Source organism: Osmia lignaria, chromosome 12 (genome assembly GCF_051020975.1).
Source record: "Osmia lignaria lignaria isolate PbOS001 chromosome 12, iyOsmLign1, whole genome shotgun sequence".
Classification (NCBI taxonomy): domain Eukaryota; kingdom Metazoa; phylum Arthropoda; class Insecta; order Hymenoptera; family Megachilidae; genus Osmia; species Osmia lignaria.
Window position 1 is genome coordinate 11,157,345 of NC_135043.1, and position 20,800 is coordinate 11,178,144.

At 37.5% G+C, this 20,800-nt stretch overlaps 1 protein-coding gene across 8 annotated transcripts in view; it reads right to left on the reverse strand.

Annotated features, from left to right (window-relative positions):
• Nrx-1 (neurexin 1) overlaps positions 1-20,800 on the reverse strand; it is a 183,001-nt gene that overhangs the window by 67,855 nt on the left and 94,346 nt on the right. For all 8 annotated transcript variants that reach the window (XM_034337131.2, XM_034337129.2, XM_034337130.2 and 5 more), the window contains 3 exons: positions 17,359-17,385; positions 11,099-11,257; positions 7,690-7,842 (listed from right to left, as the gene is read on the reverse strand). In XM_034337131.2, coding sequence (XP_034193022.2) covers positions 7,690-7,842; positions 11,099-11,257; positions 17,359-17,385 — 339 coding nt within the window. The remainder of the gene's footprint in view (positions 1-7,689; positions 7,843-11,098; positions 11,258-17,358; positions 17,386-20,800) is intronic.

Sequence of the window (20,800 nt, forward strand, 5' to 3'; positions counted from 1 at the left end):
GAAGAAGCGTAAAACGCGCATGAAAAAACTGAAAGAACAAAATAAACAATCGTTACGGATCTGTTGTCCGTTACCGGAAATATTTGTTGAAATTCTGATTCTTTGTAAACATATCCGTGTTCTTTTTTCCTATTTCCCACCCGCTCCAAACTAAAACGAAACAGCCTGCAGGAAAAATGGAAATGGGGTAGAAGCAAAATGCCAGTCGATGAGCGTGACGAATTCGAAATATTCGAAAAATTTACCTTTTGTTTCTGGCGTGACAATGTAGACGACGCGATAAACGCTGCATTCGTAACGAAATTCCACGAAAATTTAATAGAAACATCGGTGTAATTAGGTAGGGGACAGGGTGAGAAATTTCTTCAAATTACGGGCAACGCGTACCTTTCAACTATTGGACAAAAATTTAATCGCTAATAAATTTTCTAATGTTTACGATGCAATATATAAAAAAGGATCGTGTCTATTGATAGAAAAAAAAAAAAATCCAGTGTATGGATCGAACGAGTTGGAACAAGTTAAATTCGTGAAAACGTTTAAAAACAGGCGCGTGCGCGCGAGAAATCGAGCGGCAATGGAATTTGTTCGGTTGGTTAAAAAGGTTAGCACCGACAAATGAACAGAACACGAGCATTAAATTGGTAATGTGATAACGGGAATCCGGTAGGAAGGAGGGGCAGGTTAATTCGGAATATAACGAGTTTCAATTAGACTGACCGCCACGCAAACGACAACGAGCTAACCCACACACACTCAGGAATATGCAAATGTCGGTTTATTCTGCTACGAAAATATTCTGGAATTGTTTAACCAACGATATTAATCGTAACATGTAAATTATGAACAGTCACGGATTATTGGGCGACAAAATCACCTTATTCTTCGCCCAATTCTTCAAAATACAAAAAAATCTTATGTTAACACCAAGAAAGGGTGAGTGACCTAATTAGTACTATACGGAATAGTGATTCCAGCAGCAAAAAGTCAGGTAATTCTTCAAAATACGAAATAGGCAATCTCCAGTAGTGGACAGGGAAAAGGTATACCTCTTTCGTCGCACAGTAGAAAACGAGTTCAATTAAATCGCGACACCCTTTGGCAGTGGTGCAATATCGAGTATTTGCCAGCCGAGAGAATTGGCCAGCGGGTTCGAAAGGTCCTTCAGGGAATTTCGTGATCGCGCAAAAACTAATTATCCCGCGGACCTTTGCCGTGGTCATTTTATTATTCGCACGATCCACCGATACGAATATCGACGCGTTTGTCGTACGAATTTTAGCTACCAGCGATGCAATTTGAAAATACGATGATGAAAAAGATCAGGACACGAGATAGAACAAAATTTTCACAGATATAAACCAACAGCCATAGGCCGTGGAACGCTTAGATACTTACTGATATCAGTTTCAAGTTTAAATTGACCATCCACAATTTTAAATCAAATGATCATTTATTGGTTTATTTGTGCTGAATGCAATTTGTAAATGTTAAAATACACTGAAAATTGTATATCCTACATGAAGTTCGAAGATCCTTTCATCTCTGGAATGTTACCGTGATAATAAAATTTTATAACTTTGGCAATTTCGCAGGCTCATCTATGGTATTTTAAGAAAATTATATTTTAAGGTTTTGTGTATAAAATTCCGGTTGACTCGTGTCGATACTTGTAACACAGTTTAACTTTGTACATCTGGTATTTGCAATTAAATTAATTGAAACTGATACTCCAATTTCTCTTCCCATTTAAAACAATACAATTAATAACACAAAAGCTTTTATCGAAACACAGATGTAAGTAATTGAATGTTTTGACATTTTAAAAATTAACAAATAAATCAATCAAACATATTTAAAATGGGGCTGTAAAAAGGATCTGAAATCAGCATATTTGTTTTTCATTTCGAAGCTAATTATTAAAAATATAAATTTCAGATAAATATCTCCTAGTTTACTAATTAGGTTAACTTTTTGCTAATTGCTTTTAGAAAAAAGTACTAACATTAAATCTAGAGAAGGTATCGAATATCTGTCAAGTCGTGGCTCGATCGAATCAAAAGCCCATCTAATTAGAAGGTTCTGCGCGCACTTCCGTAATTAAATGACTTTTAACGTTCGCTAATTAGTCAACGCTCGTTAATTACGCGCGTCACGAAAAAAATTCGCTAACAATAATAACTGACATTATCGAATACCGGTGTCGGTATTAATTAAAATTCAGCCTATTTGCTCTTATGAAAATCTTGAAAGTCAAAAACTGCTCACAATTAACACTTAAAACGGCTCTTGCCTTCAATGAATCTTGACTTAATTGGAACGCGAACATTTTCTCAAGATTAACACTCGTGAAATTCTTTTTTCCATTATCATTTCTTCCTTCATTTTCTCGTTCTTTCTGATCCATTATTATATTTCCCACCGAAAAAAGATTTCTAAGTATAATTATAATTAGGCAAAAATTAGTTGATAAAATTTTTTTATGGTACAAACTTATAAAACCTATACAAGAATAGTTGCGAAATTTAGAAAAAGAAAATAATATGAAATATGACTCGGTAATAAATTAACAGATGTGATTAGATTGATCAGTTCGTTAGGATCATAACCGAGGATAGTTAATCAGAGAGTATGATTTTTACGTTCATTGTTATGCGACGCGCGACGGTGGTATCATGAAAATTAGAATTCTGCTGGAAGGTGGTACGGTTAAAGAGGTCATTCCAACGCATGAAACGCCCTCCAAGTTTCATCAGACTGTTCTTTATTTATGACGTAGCTGTAAAAGCGTCGTGGTGGACCGGAAGTATGATTCAATTACGAAAATGTCACGCAGCTTGGTCCCGAAAATACGGTGTTTACGTAGCCGTTCAATTCGGTGGCCGAAACTTGGTTTATAGATATTTTATGAGTCGTGCCCGGCCGATTTCATTGCCGCGTACATCACCCAACCGGAATTACGTCGATCGCTACGAGAATATCCATGCTGAAATCGTTCGAAATTCGACGTTGGCAATTTTTTTTTTTTGTTTCCGTTCTTTTTTCCTGCGACAGAAGTTGTAACGCGACGAGAAAAAAAAAAAAATTGTTACGTGTCCGGAGGTTGACGAATGCCGTTCGATGCTCGATGATGTTTTTCCAGTTTATTGATATCGCGATGGTTTGTTTCGAAGTGGATATCGGTGATAAAGTGAAATGATAAACAATATAATGTATTTGTTCATTCATTCCACAAATACCAAGAGGAGATTGTTGTGGGCATACTATACACATATATTGGAAATGTATTTTTCATTTAGTCAATTTTAATTAAAATCTTATTTGCGACACGGTAGAGGGATAATCTTGTTCTCACTTTCCTACTTAATCTGAGCGGGAAAAAGTGGAGAAAAGTAACGAGCCCAGCACTTTTTTTCGAGTTTCCAATTGAAAGAAAAATCGACCGACGAGACTTGAATCGAACCGTTCCTTCGTCGAACAGATGTGGAAATGGACAGGAGAGAGGACACGTTTTAATTATCGGTAACTACCGACAGTCTGATAAGAGAGAGGGAGAAAAACAGCTGAACTTTTCTGCGTAGATTGGGAAAACGTACAACTTTTAAGACAAGTTGGACACTCCCATTTCCACTAATTATTTTGCTGATCATATTGCAGCTAACTAGATGAACAAACAAAACCGTACATCAACAATTCTTAAAGTAACAATTAAAAATAAAAATTGAATGAAAAGCTATGAAATATAGATCTTAAAAATTCGTTTCAGATTTAATTCGTAGATTGTTCGAGTGTCTGTCAAAAAGAGGGATTATATTTCCTAAGTGTATAATGGGATGTTAAAATTTGAATGAAGAGAAAATGAGTTCCATGGCTTTGCCAAAAAGAAGGTAAATAAATTAGATGGATCCTAATAGCTCGTAACGATCGAGAGGTTTTAAAGAATTACACGGACGATCCTCCCAATTAATTCAACATCTCTCAATATCGAAATTGAAAGCAGTGACATGAAAATCCGCGAATGAAAAGGAAATAACGCGACGTGGCCATCCAGCATTGCCGTCCAATTAAAAGACTGTGCGATGGAAGAGAAATCGAAAATTCGTTGTAGCTTTCTGTGAAAATGGATACGTGCTCGAAAAAATGACAATATTATTTTTCTGTGAAACTCTATCGCAAACAACAATTTTTAGTCCTCAAAGCGATACTTTATACATATTTTTTGATAAACAGGCTTGGCTTGGCTTATGTTTCCTTTAAAATTATTTACTGTACTTTTGAGATAAGAATACGATCATTAAAAACAGGTAAAAAATTGAGAGTCTTTGTTAAAGAATTTTCTTTTGACGCGAAGATAAACATTTTTCTCTAGTCGGTTGAAAATATACAAAGAACGGAAAGAAAGCGTTTTTGCCGAAAAGGGAGATGAATAATTATTAAAAGAGAATTGTTTTCAAAGCGAATCCAGTTTGTCGCGTTTCGTTTTGTTGAGATAAAACTATTTCTAGAGCGGACAATTATGCACCGGGAAAGCGGTTAAAAGAGACTAGCTAAATTTTTCTTTTCCTCTTGCTTTTTGAGGAAATTTCGTTCAGAGTAATTTGCATAACTTTGTTAGACAACGAAATATTGCGGTGCAAATAGGTGTCGCCTCATTTTCGAGGGAAAATTTTTTAAATAACTTGGTACATTGTGGTTTCTTCTGATTTTTAAATATTATTATTCTTTTGTAAAATATGACTTGATATTAATTTTATGTAAAAAATAATTATTTTAAGTTAACCAATTACGTCATTGTTCCCTGATTAATTAATGGATCCTAAAGTTAATTATTAGTTAGCGAACAAACAGAATGCGGTTAGGAAACTTTTCCATATCCTCGTTCGAAAATATCATTCCCGGGAGCAAGCGGAGGAAGTTTTTTAAGTTTCGCGATAAGTTGAAAGTAGAGTTCGGCAACGCGGTTAAATCAACTTTATAATTCATGACATAATTTTTTTGCAGCTTTTTAAGTTGCGCTGCTTGAACAAGGCTTTAGTGTTCCTCGCTTGAAGTTCAATTACGAACCTCGTAACTTTCTATCGCTTATCATACCCGTGAATGTAATTACATAACGTCTTAAGCTCAATGCCATAAAGTAAAATAACATGGGGTTTTTTAAATTAGAAGATTAACGAAGAAAGGGTAACGCGCAGTTAATTGAATAATATTTGTGACGACGCGACGCACAATGGTGCCATTAAGCATAATATGTATATTTCTTTTGTTATAAAAATTGTAAGCCATTGAATTTACAAAATTTTAACAAAGAACAACCCTCTTAAGTTTTCAATAACAGTACCAAAACTTCGTCTCGGACCTTTATGTACGATAAGGTGGTAATAAAATATCCAAAGTGGAGCAAAGGGTGCGGCAGGTGGGGACGCACGAATTCAATTCCGCAGTGGGCCAAAATACATTCGAGAGAGTGGCAAAACGTCCAGTGCATCCGACTGGCGGCGGAAGTGCATGTCGTTGCACGTGTGCACTCTTGTGACAACGCGTGCGTTATTCGTCAGAATCGTGCACCTATAGTCAGGGAATGCGAGATACAGAAACACGACACCATTTTTTTTAATCATAATTCTGAATGGTTTGTATATAATCAATAATCTGTTTTCTACCAGCATTGATTTTAATAATTAAAAAACAGATTATTAAAACAATTATATTTAGGAACTTTTCCAGTGTATACTATTGAACGATTAATTTTCAAATTATAATTTAGCTACAGTAAACAGAGTTGAACATTACTATTATAAAATTGTATTCAACTGAAAATTAGAATTTTATTGGAAATAATTTTGAAGTTCAATTTATTAATTGGTTGCGAAAGCAGTGAATAACGATAACGAACATTGGTAGAGAGCAATCAATACACTGCAATTAGATAAACTGAAATTTAACTTCCATCAATGTTGAGCTCGAATTCAGATTAATTCGTGTGTGGAGTTAAATAACTATCTATGTAGAATCAATGACTGAAACGCGTCAAACATTTTCAGTTAAAAATATAAATTCAGTAATCACGAAATATAAAACATTTCATTTATACATATTCCGAATGTCACGATGATGCGAAAATGCAAAAAATGATAAAATCCCAAATAATTCACGTTTTATTCCAATCTGAAGATGTGACGGTAAATTTGGTCACAAGGTTCTCGTTTCGAACCTCAGCTGTTCTGATTATGTCATCAATTTTACTGTACTTTGTACGACGTAACTGTAGCTCAGTTCATCAGTTTGGCCTCGATTATCGAGGAATTAATGTGGAACGATAATCGTGCAGCGACACGAGAGGCAAGTCGATAGTCGATGCAGTACATATTCGGTGCCGTGGCACTATAAAGTGCGTCGATGGTCACCATAATCCAGGAACGGTCACGCTCGTAAACAAGGGTCGACAAGAGGACTGCGAAATGTGCTTCGAGGGAACATATATCCGACCCCCCATTCTAGTTCACGCTCTACACCCCTTTCATTCCGCTTCGCGCCCACCTTCCCAGGGATAGATGGGCTAACAAGGATTTGCAATGGTAACGACGACGTTTCGTGGTTTCTAAAAGCGAGACTACGCGTCACCTGGCAACGCAGAGTTTCTCAAACTTTTTCCTTTGCTTAGCATCCTTTACCAACACATTCTGGGTCTGGATTTCTATGAAGTACAGCTAACGAGTATCTACTACTATTTCACTAAACAAAAGTATTTTTCAAACGTTACATTTCCCTTTGCTCAGAAAATTTAAATAATATTCAAACTAAATATTCAAAACAGTGAAACATTTCGAATAAAATTCTACGATTTCGAAGTAGCAGAATATCTATCTATTTTGAAATTCAAACTTGATAAAAGTTCCCAGAAACTCTGTACGTTCGAAATAATCATGGTCTCCCATTAAACTGAAGCAACACATATAAATTAAACATCAAGTCTCGTAGAAATTCAACTGGTATGACCAAATATATATCAGACACTCGGAAACGAGAATTTCGCGAGGAGAGTAGAAATACAGCGAGGTGTTTTAGACAAAAGTTTGAGAAACACTGCGAGGACGTATAGAGAATGGACCAAATACCGTGAAACGTGCTCGACAATCATTCTACGAAGAGTCATCAGCCGTTCCTAGAGGCACTAAAGGGAAAATGGCATTTCAGCGGGTTTCTGCTCTTCACTATGCGAACAGCATCGCGTAATTCAGACGCGGTTCTGCTTAAATTTTCGCGTTCGATAAGCCCACGCCATTACAGTCTCGATCCTTAAGCCTCCATAAAAGTACCCGCAAATTGTCTTGGAAATCATTACCTTATCACCACTTAAGAAGCTTTCAATGTTCTACAGTTAAATAATAGCCGGCAATATTCTTTTCTCGAGTTATTTTCAGCTATTAATCTTTCGTCTACCAGACGGATTCACAATTATAAGAAAAATTTCGAAACTTTTTAACTTGAATTTTAAATTCTCCTAATAATTATACTGAATTTGAATAAAGAATTCAATCGATTATATTGTATAAAGAAGAACGTAACACAAACAGCTTTAAATAAATTATACAAAAAATTCTTCTTCAACCTCTTTTTAACGTTTTAATTCCTACTTTTACGTGTAATTCCTACTTTTTTATAATGGAATAATATGTAGAGATTACTCACCAGATGAGAGTCCCTTGTGGTGAAGGTGATCGGGTCCGAAGCTCTAGGCTCTCGACAGTGGAAATCCATGTTGCCCCAGGCGGCAGCTCCGGCGGCTCCGCTCCTGGCTGCCTCGATCAGCTCCATTTTCACCCCCTCTGCGATGAATTCGACCTACAAAAAGGGTGGAAAAACATTTTCATTACATCCTCCCGGCAATACGAACCCACCGCGCCGGATACCGTGTAACGGATTTAATATCGCGATGTAAATCGAGAGAACGAATTGACACTGGTTATTACCAGATCATGATGGATTTTCTTGTCTTGCAGGAATTGGAAAATTAAATTTCGAAGAAATATTGCATTTAGAATGAAATAATTAAACCGGAAGAGTTTTACAATAATTATCAGGTTGTAGCTATTGGCAGCCTGAAATTGAAAAAAGGGTCCCCTACTAAAATCGCGCATGAAATTTTATCAGGGGTAATTGAGTAGAATCACGAAAGTAATAATAACAGGGCCGTAACAACAAATGTACTCAAGTGTAAGTACTTACATATTACGATTTCACGTATTTTTACTCTGGACGGGTGAACAGGTCTAATTGAAAGATAAATCCAGTTACACGATTATTAACGTACGCATTAACATAGTAATTACGCATTAGCGAAGATTTATATAGTTTATCGATCTGGTGAATCGCGATTCATCCCCCCAAAGGGAGGTGAACATTATTTACCGTGAACGTTAAAACCACGGCCGGCTAAAATTTTCACGTTTTTCAAGCAGATTTACGATCATCCCTTTTTACCTCTCGCATGAACAATGTAATCAGCTTAATTAATCGATCGATCGCTTATTAACTAGAGAGCAGAAAAAAATGACAGAGGTTGTTTGATCGAGCGTGACATAATCATTTTCTCAATAGAAAAACTCTGAAATATTTTATAAAATAATTATAACGGACACGTGTCTTGTAAATTATGTACCAAATATTTTTTACATTATTAAAATTTTAATATAAATTCGAGTAACATCACTGTAATTTGCGAACAAAAGTGCGGGAAAATATTCAAATTTCAAATAGTAATTAAGAAGCCAAAGGGGTATAGATTACCTCTACGGTGCTTCTATCGTCGAATAAACAATATTATCCACGGAGAAAAACAACAGATTTTGATAGGTCGAAAATCTAGCCACCCTCGTTTCTACTAAATGAAACTTTCGGTATTGTTTGAAAATAAAAATGAAAAAAAAATTGCTCGACTAGGAGATTTTTCCTCGCGTATCGAACCGGCTGTTTATTTCAGTTTCCGAGAGAAAAATAGAGGGAAATAGGAGGGATGAGTACGCTGCCATATAAATTTTCTTGACAAATGCACGTGCTTTTAATATTTCACCTTTTTTTTCATGCACGATATTTTCCATTATCATGCGCCAAGCCCTTGTTTGAATTGATGTTTACCCAGTAGACGCTTTGGATTATTTTTCCTCAAAATTGTTCTTCTTTTGTTTTTTGAAATTTTTCGTAAATAAAACAATTCCCTGAACACCATTAGTATGTATTACCACATCTACGTTTTATTGTGCCTCTTACTATCTTCAAAACTTCATAAACGATACCGCCGAAGCAATCTCCCCTTTCAGCATCCAATTCCAGCAAAATCGGCAATTAATAATTTCTCGGACCACGATTCTACCAAGTTTCCACGTTTCCACGTTTCCTAATCGGACTCAGGATAATTTTGTCGCCATAATTGTTTCCGTAGAAACTTGCGGCAAGAAATCGGCGTCGCAGAGGAAACTCGTGGCGACTTCTATTTGCATGCTACGCGAATCTACACCAACAACACCCACGATGCTACTTAAGGCACAATATCCCGAAAACGATGGCCGCAGTTAACCTTTCACTTTGGACTTTTGCTTAGTAGAAGTTGCATTCCTCAGACTACTTTATTGGCTCATACGTTTCTTTTATTGCTGCTTTAGGCTACGCTTCATCAACGACACAATCCGCTTTTTCCCGAAACTTTAGCGAATAAATTGCCCTCATGAATATTAATTTTATAGTTTGATGACAAATGTTAAAGAGAACAGATAATGAAAATTAAACATCACATTAAAGTTTAGTTTGTCCGTCTTTAATAATCCATATTATCGTCAACTATATTAAACAGACTGTAATAATCGTTATTATATCTTGATAAAATGATGTCTAGACATTCAAAGTAATTGAACTGACTTGAAGTAATTAAATTTTCAATGTAATTCCCAAAGAAACATTAAATATATTAATGTAAAATAAAGTGAACGAAACTTGATCGGTTAAAAGAAAATGAAAAGGAACAAAGCATATTACGACATACTATGTGTACAAGCATATCAGTGGCTGTAATTTTCGTATTAAGGTAATTGCTACGATGACGGAGTTCAAACTTGTCGACCACGGTGGAAAGTTAGAAAAGGAACGGGATTAATGAATTAAAAGCACCACCTGAGGCGGTTTGTCCGCTCGTTATCCAACGAACAACTCTACCACCCCTACCTCACCGAATTGTACTCGAGATAGTGTTCCTTTCAATTCCACGGATACCTTTGATTATCCCAGTTCAAGATGGCCTTGTTATTCATAAATAAAATGTATACCGTATTCACAAGTAGCCGACTTGTCATTTGCAATATTTCTAACAAACGCTCTACTGTATGATATCATTTATTATATAATTAAAACCATGAACACCCAACCTAACCAGCGCGGTTGGCATTTGCATCGAGCATTTACGTTAGCTTGGACAACGGTAGCGTGCGGTTTTATCTTTTAATGAAACGAGGCGTCGCCATATAAAACGACGACCAGCAGACGTTACGAAGCGTTCGTGGTAACGATAACGAATTAAAAATGCTAACTGAAACGCGATGCTCTTATTAATTTTCGGAATATTCTGTTTGAGTCTGACCGACATAGACGTTCGCAGAATGTAACCATGTTCCCACTGATAAAGTAAGGTATTTTAATCATCTTTTTATATCGCGTAATTTAATTTAGTTGTGCCTTGGGGAGTTTTCTCAGGAAGATTGGTACCGTGCGAAGTATGGCTTAATTTTAATTTAAAATTAAGGTAACCTTTCTTGTTTTCTGATTTATGGTCTCTCATATACCATCCTTAATTTGTCTCTGAAGTGTATGTAATATTCCAGCTTACAGCGGTAAAATTTTTCAAGAATTTATTTTTAAAATTTAGTTTTAAAAAAGTAATTTACTTAGTGTCACCAGAAATTTAATTGTTGAATGTAAAGAGCACTAGAACACTACTAAATTATTATACGTTATTATGTTTTAATAATTCTACCTCCTTTGTGTCAACTAAAATAAAATAAAATAAAAATCGTAAAGTGGATCACATCGATCCTTTAAACGGATCACTCACCTTCCTTAGGCATCCAACGAAGTTGGTGATCCCTTTGGCGCCCTGTAGGGATCTGGCTTCGGCACCTCCACCCACCAGCAGCCGATCGCTCGCCAAATGCGTGAACGAGCCCGCAGTGTGTCCGTGTTCCGCGTAAATCCCATCGACAATGGCGGACAACTGCAACAAGCAACAAAGTTCATAAGGACTTTTCGAAAAGTTACAGCAGTCGCGCCGGCTGCAATCCAATTTCGGATTAAAGCACGCTCAACTCGCTTTGACAGCGAGTTAACCCTTCGACAATGAAATATTTCTTAGCCTAACGCTATGTACATAAATTCCTTTATTTAAACTGTAACTATAACTAATTCTGGATTTAATTTCAGCCTTGACATTTAACAAGAAATTGAACGCATATCGTTTCATGAATCAGAACAAGATATCTCCAGAAAGGAGCATCATTTAAGTAGAAGCAAAATGGTAGGAAAGTGTTCGTTCAATATCGTGGCACAATGTCCGGCAAGGAAAGGGCAAACATCGTAATGCACCTCTCAACTTGCCAGACTTCTCGAAGACTCTTAACGGGATGGAAGGGCCCTGCGAGCCCGTTAACGAACTACGTTCACCCTTAATTTTATCATGGTTACCCACACTCCATCTAAGATCTGTTTGCTTGCGAAGAAACTGGTAGGATAAGACCTGGAGAATTATGAAGAGATTGCTCGAACCGGCATGCTCGAAGGGAGAGCATCCTTCGTTGGAGAGCAGTCTAATTACAGCAACGAACGGGAGAAGAAACGAGCGACGAAAGGTTAGCAAAGTCCTTTAGCCTTCGCGAAAAGGGCTTCCGTTCGTTGCTGGAAACGGACAGGTCGAAAAAGCGACGATAACGACCATCGACGCCATCCTGTGAACTCGTAATGGACCACTCGACGCCATTCTCCAGCAGAACAACCTCTCTTGTCTAAATACTAAACTTTATGGGACTTTTGTTGGAAGAGATCTTGTCCATAGGGGATGATGATGGTCAGAAGATGGATAAGAAGGTATTCTACCTACCTTATCGGTAGATAAACAAGATTAACTGCATGAAAATGTAATTGAAAACGTTAGAATTAAAGACAAGAGCTTTCTAGGTTAGATAAGTGACCTATTCGTGTTTCGAGTTCCATCACTCAAGATTAATGAAATAATTTCACTATCACACTGACAAACACACAGGAAATTCCATGAAATCCTCTGTCGCGGAATCGAATGGGCTCTTTGTCGGTCGGCAAATTGTTCCGAATTGTTAGGGACGATTTTTGTGTCAGTTTGCCGTGGAATGTATCACCGAAATGAAAATGACCGGTCGAGTGTGTCCCCTCGTTAAATCGGTAAAATTACACGGGACGATTGTACGGTAGTCGACGGTCGAATTTAAATACCCGGCCCCGCAATTTGTATAAAATCCCGATTCAACGCACGGGAACTCGACTTTTATTTTAACGCGGGCAAAATTTTTCGAAAGCAACTTCCTTTCTTTATGCGATTTTTTTTAACTGTGTTAGAAACGTCATTTCATTTCTGTCGGATCTGTTTTTTTTTTTTCTTTCTTTCTTTTTTTTAGTCCGAGCGGAAATTGTGCTCGAAAATCGTGGTACAGACGAGTACGAGAATTTAGAATAAATTGTCTTCGTAGATGGAACTCTGTTTTTTTTTTCTTTTTTTTTAAAGAAATGAAACGAAATTTTGTTGAGTGCGCCTCTGTAAGGTAGACTGGCCCGAAAAAGGGTACATTTTAAAAATTCTCAAAGATGAAAGCAAATTTCATAATATCTCTTTTATACACGGAAGCTGTCAAAGAAATCTGCATTTTAGTAAAGTCAATTCAGAGGCGTATAATTTTAATAGAGAAATATTAAAATCTGTTGCCTCAAATTCAGCACCAAATACGAAATACGAAATACAAAATAAAATGCATTAGGCGATACAACTCTCTTTTGCTACAATCATTCAATATAGGAATCGACAAGCGTTCAATGTAAATTTCAATTGACAAGTCGGCCGTATGTATTTTCAATAAACTTCCATTCCCTTTATCGTTGATGCTGAAACAGATAAGAGTCAACCGTGATACGTTATTGCATGTACGTTTCAAGCTAACGTCAGTTTTCACGTGTCACATTAGCTTTTGGCAAATCTTGCTCGGCAGGTAAATCGTGTTAAGCAATTTCCCAGGCAACCACGACGTTTCCCTGGCAACTTTTTTACTCTCTTTTTCGATGCAAAACGTGCCCACCTCGACGTTTACTCGACAATTCTGTTTCGACATTTTCATCCAGTTTATTTGTTCCTTGTATTTCCTCGCTTTCTTTTCACCTCTATTATATCTGTTAATTCGTGGAAGAATAAAATAGAAAAATATTCATTTATGGAATACTGGAAATTTGGAACTTTAACAAAAAACCCTTGACCCGTTTTTTCTAGTCTAACCTAAGGGTCGTTTAATCGAAGGAAATATCGAGGATAGGTCGAATTAATCGCGTTAAGCAATTTTCCGGGTCGCGGAGGCGTCGCCACAAGATCCAAAGTCTGATTCCGTTAGATGGACTCCTGAATACGAATCAGCAGACTCGAAGAGAAACTGCCCTGGTGATAGAAAGCTGGTTCCATGGGAAGAGAGAAGGATTGGAGGGAAATGTATGGGTTTGCGGACCAAGTAAATTACAGCACGAGGGTTGCAGTCCGGCGCAGTTTACTTGTTTCATTAATTCTTTCTCTTTTTATTTCCCCTATACTTTTGCTGGCTTACCTCGCTTCCCCTTTCTCTTTATTCTTCTTTCACTTTCTTATTAGTTACGCTGTTTCTTTATTAACCTGTCGCCTTTTTCTGGACTTGGCTCTTTCTCCTCGCTTAACAGCCCTCACTTCTTTTATTCGCTTATCCGCCTTCAGTGACTATTTGTTTTCATTCTGTTCTTCTTGCCGGCCTTAATTTTCCGTCTAATTCCTTTTGCACGGCTGTTTCTTTTTTTGGCTCGGTTTTGTACGCTGGTATTTCTTCTTTGTTATAGGAAGATAATTTTCCCCACTCTAGGATCTTCCATTTAGAATGTAAATGATTCCAACAACAACTTCCAATTGTAACTGAATTGCGTTCGATTAATTTACCAGCAGATTTGCGTTACGAATCCCATTATTTCACCGCAAAGTCCCGTAGTTGGTGCAAAGCGAACGCAGGGGTATTTTCATCTCATTTAATTCTTCCAAATCATTAATAACCAGGATAAAAGGACGGTGGGATTAACGAGGTACATAACTGGATTTCACGGTTTCAACGAGGTACACCGTACGCCGGAAAAAACGCTCGATTGGTGCTCATTACGCAATAAAATTGCGGCAACGTGGTTGCAATGTGATCTATTCCCATGACTCGTCTTTCCGCGAACCGCTTGAAAACTCACCCTTAAAACCCTCTCGTTTTCTTCTCGAGAGCCTTCGTAGATCATGTCGCGCGAAAATAAATGATTTCGCCGTTTTTAACGAGATCGTAAATTATGACGATGCTCCTCCTCGTGAAAAGCGGATCGCGAAATCTTCAGGAAAATGGAGAGGGAAAATCGCGTGAGAGCGGGGAAAAAGAAAAAAGGCACGAACCATCGACGAATTTATTCGAGTGGAATCCGATTGAAAATATCGGGTAGGAAAATCCGCCTGATGTATTGATGATTCTCATCATTTTTTCTTTTTTTTTTACTTTTTAACTATGCAGGGTGATTTTCTATGGCAGCGAAGAAGTATTCTAGTAAAATCGGTATAAAAGAAGAAATGCTGTTCGTTTTTGCAATTTCTTGACAATATTATTTGAAATATTATTTTAAATTATAAAAATTTAATATTTTTCTATATTTGTATGAAATAATTTCTTTAACGTCAAATAAACGTCGCGCAGCGTCCTGCGTTATCAGCAAACTTGTTAATTTAATTTTCGTGAATTACAAATGTATGTTGCTCTGAATTAACCACCATAATTTCGCGCAGCATGTGTATAATGTAACTGGATGAAATTCATTCATCATCTCGACGCAATATCATATTTCACACGTGGAAAATTTCTATGGCAAATAATCAGATATAATAACAGGAAAATATTACCAGGATTTATTAATTCTTTTAATGTTATACCATTTATGCCATTATGATATTGTACCTTAATTTTCCATTTAACAGAATATTTAATTTTATAAAGATATACCTATCTACAACAAATGAAAATAATCTTCCAAATTAAATACAATCGTCCATGTATCTATCGTTACTTTCTCGAATCTTCAAAGAAGTCTTTTCATCGTTCGACAAGTAGTTATCGTCGAAAGACGTTCCTAAGACGTGATTTAAGGGTGTCAAGTCCTAGAAAAGGTAAGAGAGTCGTAGAAGAAGAAACGAGCGAAGAAAGAAGCTGAGCTTCTACCTTTCTAGCCACAGAAAAACCAATTTCAGACCCGATCTTAAAAGTATTTCGAAAGCACGACATTTCCACAGCGAGCAGACCTTCTTTGGACACCGTCCAACTTCCGGAGAAAAATTAATAATGAAATACTAGTGGAATGGTCAGGGTCGAGAGCTCTGAGGAAACCTCTCGACCGTTTTAATAAATGATCATCATTTTTAGCCAGATTTCCCTCACGAAATTTCGATCGTGATTTTGTATTTTGTCCAAGAACGAAAATCTAAATTCTGAGAAAATTTCATTGAAAAAAATTTCAGATTTTATCAAAAAAACACCGAAGTATGATAATTCTTTTATTAGATAAATATTGGATCATTAATTTTGAAAGTCCATTTTTTAAAATAATCATAAATTGTTTATAACAATTGGACTTTTATGATTTACTCAATTTAAATGTTATTGCAATTGAACTAAAAATAAGCAGTAACAAAACATTTCAAACTCGGCAATCTTTCATCCATTGGTTTGCTTGAACAACTTTCAATCCGAAAGAAAACAATCTTTGAAGCAAGCGAGCGACGTATATTCAAACCGATTTGTAGAGAAATATGAGAGCATAGAAACAGAAGCGTTCAAGTTATCTCGAGAATACGATGGTCGATCTTTCTATCGAGCTTTTGCCATTGTACGCCTCAAAGGATCAAGCACGAGAAAGTTTGTCGTGAATCCGTGAAACGACGACTATTTTTAACAGGACTCCAGTCGTCCATCTCCTTATGTCCGCAGGCGGTGACCTCTTCTCCATCCATTTCTATACCCTCGAGATACGAGCTTCACACATTCCTATCAACTTTTTTCTTCGTTAACTTTTTATTCCCTTCGAGGACGCTTCCATTTCGTTAACGATCATTTCACTTTGTCATGTATGAACATTGTTCTTACACATCGCTCGTTACATCATCAATAATTATGAATTATGACTGATCAAGAAACATTTCATGAAAGTATGTTTCATTCAACTAATACTATCTAATAGTGAACCGAGTTAGTGCAGCCAAAGATATAGAATTCTACTTTGAAAAAATATGTTTGAATTTCGAAAAAAAGTTTTGTAGACAGATAGGATCAAGATGCATTTGACACGAAAAGAAACAATTTAATGCGTTCATCTTACTTTCCTACACTATATACCGAGTCATTGTTTTTACCGATATTTCAGAAAAATATGTCAAACCGATATTCCATACGATAGAAACTCGGATGCTTTTAACTCTCGATTAATTTTTAAATTTATGTCAAGACACTGGAGGCTGCGATCGATCAGCTCTCCGGGTGAAAGCATTTATTCAGCACGCCCGTTGTATTTTGCTTTTACGATCACTGCCTTCAGAATTAGGACGGTTAATAAAATGAAAAAGTATCCGAGTTTCATTAGTTTATGGGAAATCTAGGCGTTTTTGGTTACACCGAACGATGATTAAATTTAAATCTCATTGTCAGATGTAATCTTGAAGAATAATGAAATTAACTTTGAGTTATTGGAACGATGAAACGGAATGTGGGTCAATCGAGATACAAACTTACAAAACAATGTACAAGGATATTAACCTAAAGTTAAATGTGTAATTTTTCAAAGAAAGGGTATCATATGTTGCAAGAAGAATTTTTAAAGAAATAGTGTAAAATTTAGAAATCTGTCTGTCCGGGGGCTAATTATTATCAAACACACAAATAGGTGATTTTCAGTTGCTATCTAATATTATTTAGATAAAAGAAAATGAAAATGATGTAAAATACGAGATTAAATTAAGTCATAATCGATTAAATCGATGAAAAAGTAGCTACTCACCCTGCAGAAGCTGGTGATGGAAGAGATCTGAAACAGAAAGCAGAAAGGTGCGATCAGTCGTCGGAATGCTGTAAGATGCAGACGGATAAATAATTGATACACGCGTGTAGAGACACGTGAATTGAAATTCAAGAGTCGTCGTCTTTGGAATACTGAAGCGAGTAGGAGCTTTCGAAGCTGATCGCTGCGAGCTCGACTGAATTCACCAAATGTTTCGTGGCGATTATCATATGACAGTAGTACTTCTTGAATTTACTATCAGACGAACATTTACACAAGTTATATCTACTTCCTTGCAAATCTTAACCTAACTGTATATTTCACATACGCAACCATTGGATTCCTAAAGTTAAGACTTGCATTTTCAGATTCTACGCATCAAAAACTATAGATTAAAAAAGAAAAAAATGTCGAAAATTTGGTGTCCCCTAAAGTAAAGTTTAACCCACGTCTATTTGTATACATGTAGTACTATATACATATTTAGTATATCTCATGTTCAACGTACGAGTTTGTTAGGGTAGATAACCTGACTAATGAATCTACTAGTAAGCTGAAGATGAAACGCGCTTTACTACTTCCGTTTCTCCATTTCTTTTTCACGGCACAACCACCATAATCATAAGAAGTTTCACGACAGTAAAACGGGTTACCCTCGAGAGAAACTGAGCGAGTATATTACGTATTCCTCGACGTTTCGAGGAGCTGGCGAACTTCTGTGTACAACGACGTCGTGGAATTAGATCCTGAGAACTTGCCTTTCCCCGACGCTTTTACATTTCTGTCGCGCCACTTGCTAACGACCGTACATTTTTAAATTCTTCACGGATCGCGGTGTGTAACTTTCAGACTCTGTCCCTTCTCAACATTGTACACAGAGAAGATGTAATCTTAACATCATACCTCTCTAATCTTTGCATATTTAAAAAGGCATATTTATTTTTCAAATTCAACAAATATCCCGAAAATTGTCCAAGTTACCGTCAGAGAAAGACAGATCGCAAACGATATGTCCCACGACATTGGAACCACCGTTTCCTCCACCATAAGTAACAATCCGTCTCTGATCCTTCTTCCCTCTTTATATAACCGTATTCCCTTGTCTCTCTCTTCTCAACTTCTTTGTGCCGGAGGTAAAAACGTGACGACCGGAAGAAACGGCGCGGCGCAGAGCTAGACTCCGGGATACACGGTGTGGAAAAGGATATGTCGGGGGCGTATATATCCGTCGGCCAAGCTCGGCCAACTATAAATCAACGAGCACGAGACTGCTTCAACTTATGCATCGATACCAAACCTTCTGGAGCCGCATTCCCTACCTCGTCACACCACGACGACACACTGGAAACTCGAGAATACCTCGAATTCCGTTATCGAACCGTGCCATCTACGCTCGGTTTCCCCAGGAAAATCTATTTCTCAACGAACACGTTGCTACGAAATACCGATGGGTTATGTAATATGAAAGCAAAAAAGGGATGAAAATTTCCATTAATTAGAAATATTTTGAAAATATTAGGAAAATTACCACAAACATAAAGTCGAAAAGAGAAAAAGTTATTCAACCTAAACGTTTGAAACCCTTTTCTCGCTACCATGAATCGCGCATTCTCATTCATTCATTCGCAAATGAATGACACGCCCTTCGACACGCGAGTACACGCGTGTATAAATTATCTCCGTTCTGGTAATGCCACCCTAACGGCGCTGTTCACACCTTTAACGCGGGTTGGCGGTGTCTAGACACCCAATCTCTCTTTTCCTTCTCCGTTCCAGCCCGAAGCGAAACTCGAAAACACCTGAGGTGTAATACGCACGATCGATGGACAAGATTTTCCGAATACAAGCGTATTTTCTTCTCGAAAAGAGAAGACCGTATGAGCTTTCCGAGCGTCGCGTCGCGTCGCGTCGCGTCGCCAAGGGGTGACTGTAGAAAAGATTGAGAGGAAAGTTGCGAAACTTTCGAACGGAAGGGAAGAATGCTCTCCGGTAACGTCGATACTTTGCGGAGGAAAAAAAATTGGGATGGTTTAAGACGCTCGCCTTAAACAAACCCCGATGGAGAGCGACTACTGGAAGGAAAGTGCAGGCCGAAATTGAAGTTACGTTTGTCTTTCACGAGAATGGAAATTGTTCAATGAATTTCTTGCTCTGGATATCGTCGAAGAACATCTTCGGAAGGATTTAATGGTATCCACAGACTTTGGATAATAGACTTTGGGGTGATTAACACGTTACGGTTGTAATTAGGTAGTCGTATCTTAATTTTGACGATATTGCTTGCCATCCGAACAGTACTCGTCTCTTGCGAGTGAAACGTTTAAACGTTGGGAAACTCGACTCGTTGGTCGTCGTCTTTTCAGCTCCTTCCGCGTCCTTTCCAGCCTCGCGAGACGCATTTCAGACCGGCATGGAACGATGAACGAGCAGAACGATTGAAGGAGCTGGTTACAAACGGCGAACGATTAAAAGGCGAAACGCGGTATCGTCGTGCAAAAGCCACGTCGGAGAAATTGGAAGGAATCCCGGCAGCTGGATTCTTCGAACCTTTTTGGTTACGATGAAACTGGATAGAAAATTCTACCGCTTGAACGAGAATATTTTTGCAGCAGCAATTCGAAGAAATTTTTAATACTTTGCTATTAATTCGAAATAGCCATTGAATATTGATATATACCATTTTCAATAATTTTAACTATACCAATGCAGACGTTCATCAATAAAAACCACGTCATCAGCTTTCTGAATCAGACAGGGCTCCTTTCTTCTTTTTAATATATCCTGATCGTCTATGCGACATAATCGGCAGATGTCAAAGTGGTCGCTTCATCAATCACAAAGGATCGACTCGCAGACGATGCAAAAGACGTCGGCCCGTTATTGACATACCCGAACGAGAGGTATGTACGTCTCTTTGATCGAAAACTCGACTACCAATCGACAAGTATGCGACGTATTCCATAATTTCACGGGGAATATTCGTAACGCGGGAAACGAGGTATTCGCCGCGACCGAGGGTGAACCGATTAAATCGGGGACGAAGGAAGATGCCAGCGACGGAAGAATCGCATGGATGTGAAAATTTCCAATGCAGAAATCAATATTGCAATATTCTTACAAATAATATTAAAACATTTTTTAATCATTTTCTTTTAACCCACGACCAGCATTCAGCAATCGGAATATTGTGTTCACGTAGCTGATATTCACGATGCATGCTTTCCCCCGTTTCCCCGTAATGGAAAAGACGGCGAAGACGTCGACGAGCAGGAAGCGGTGAACTAGTTATCAAGGAAGGAACCGGTGAACTTGCCTGCGTATATTCAAAGGCCGACCGTTGGATTGAAACTGTCAAACTTTCGCCCCAAAGTTCGAACTTTCCTACCGTGGCTTCCGGCCGTGCTCTTCTGTCCGACAGACAGTTTATAGTAACGTAAGAATT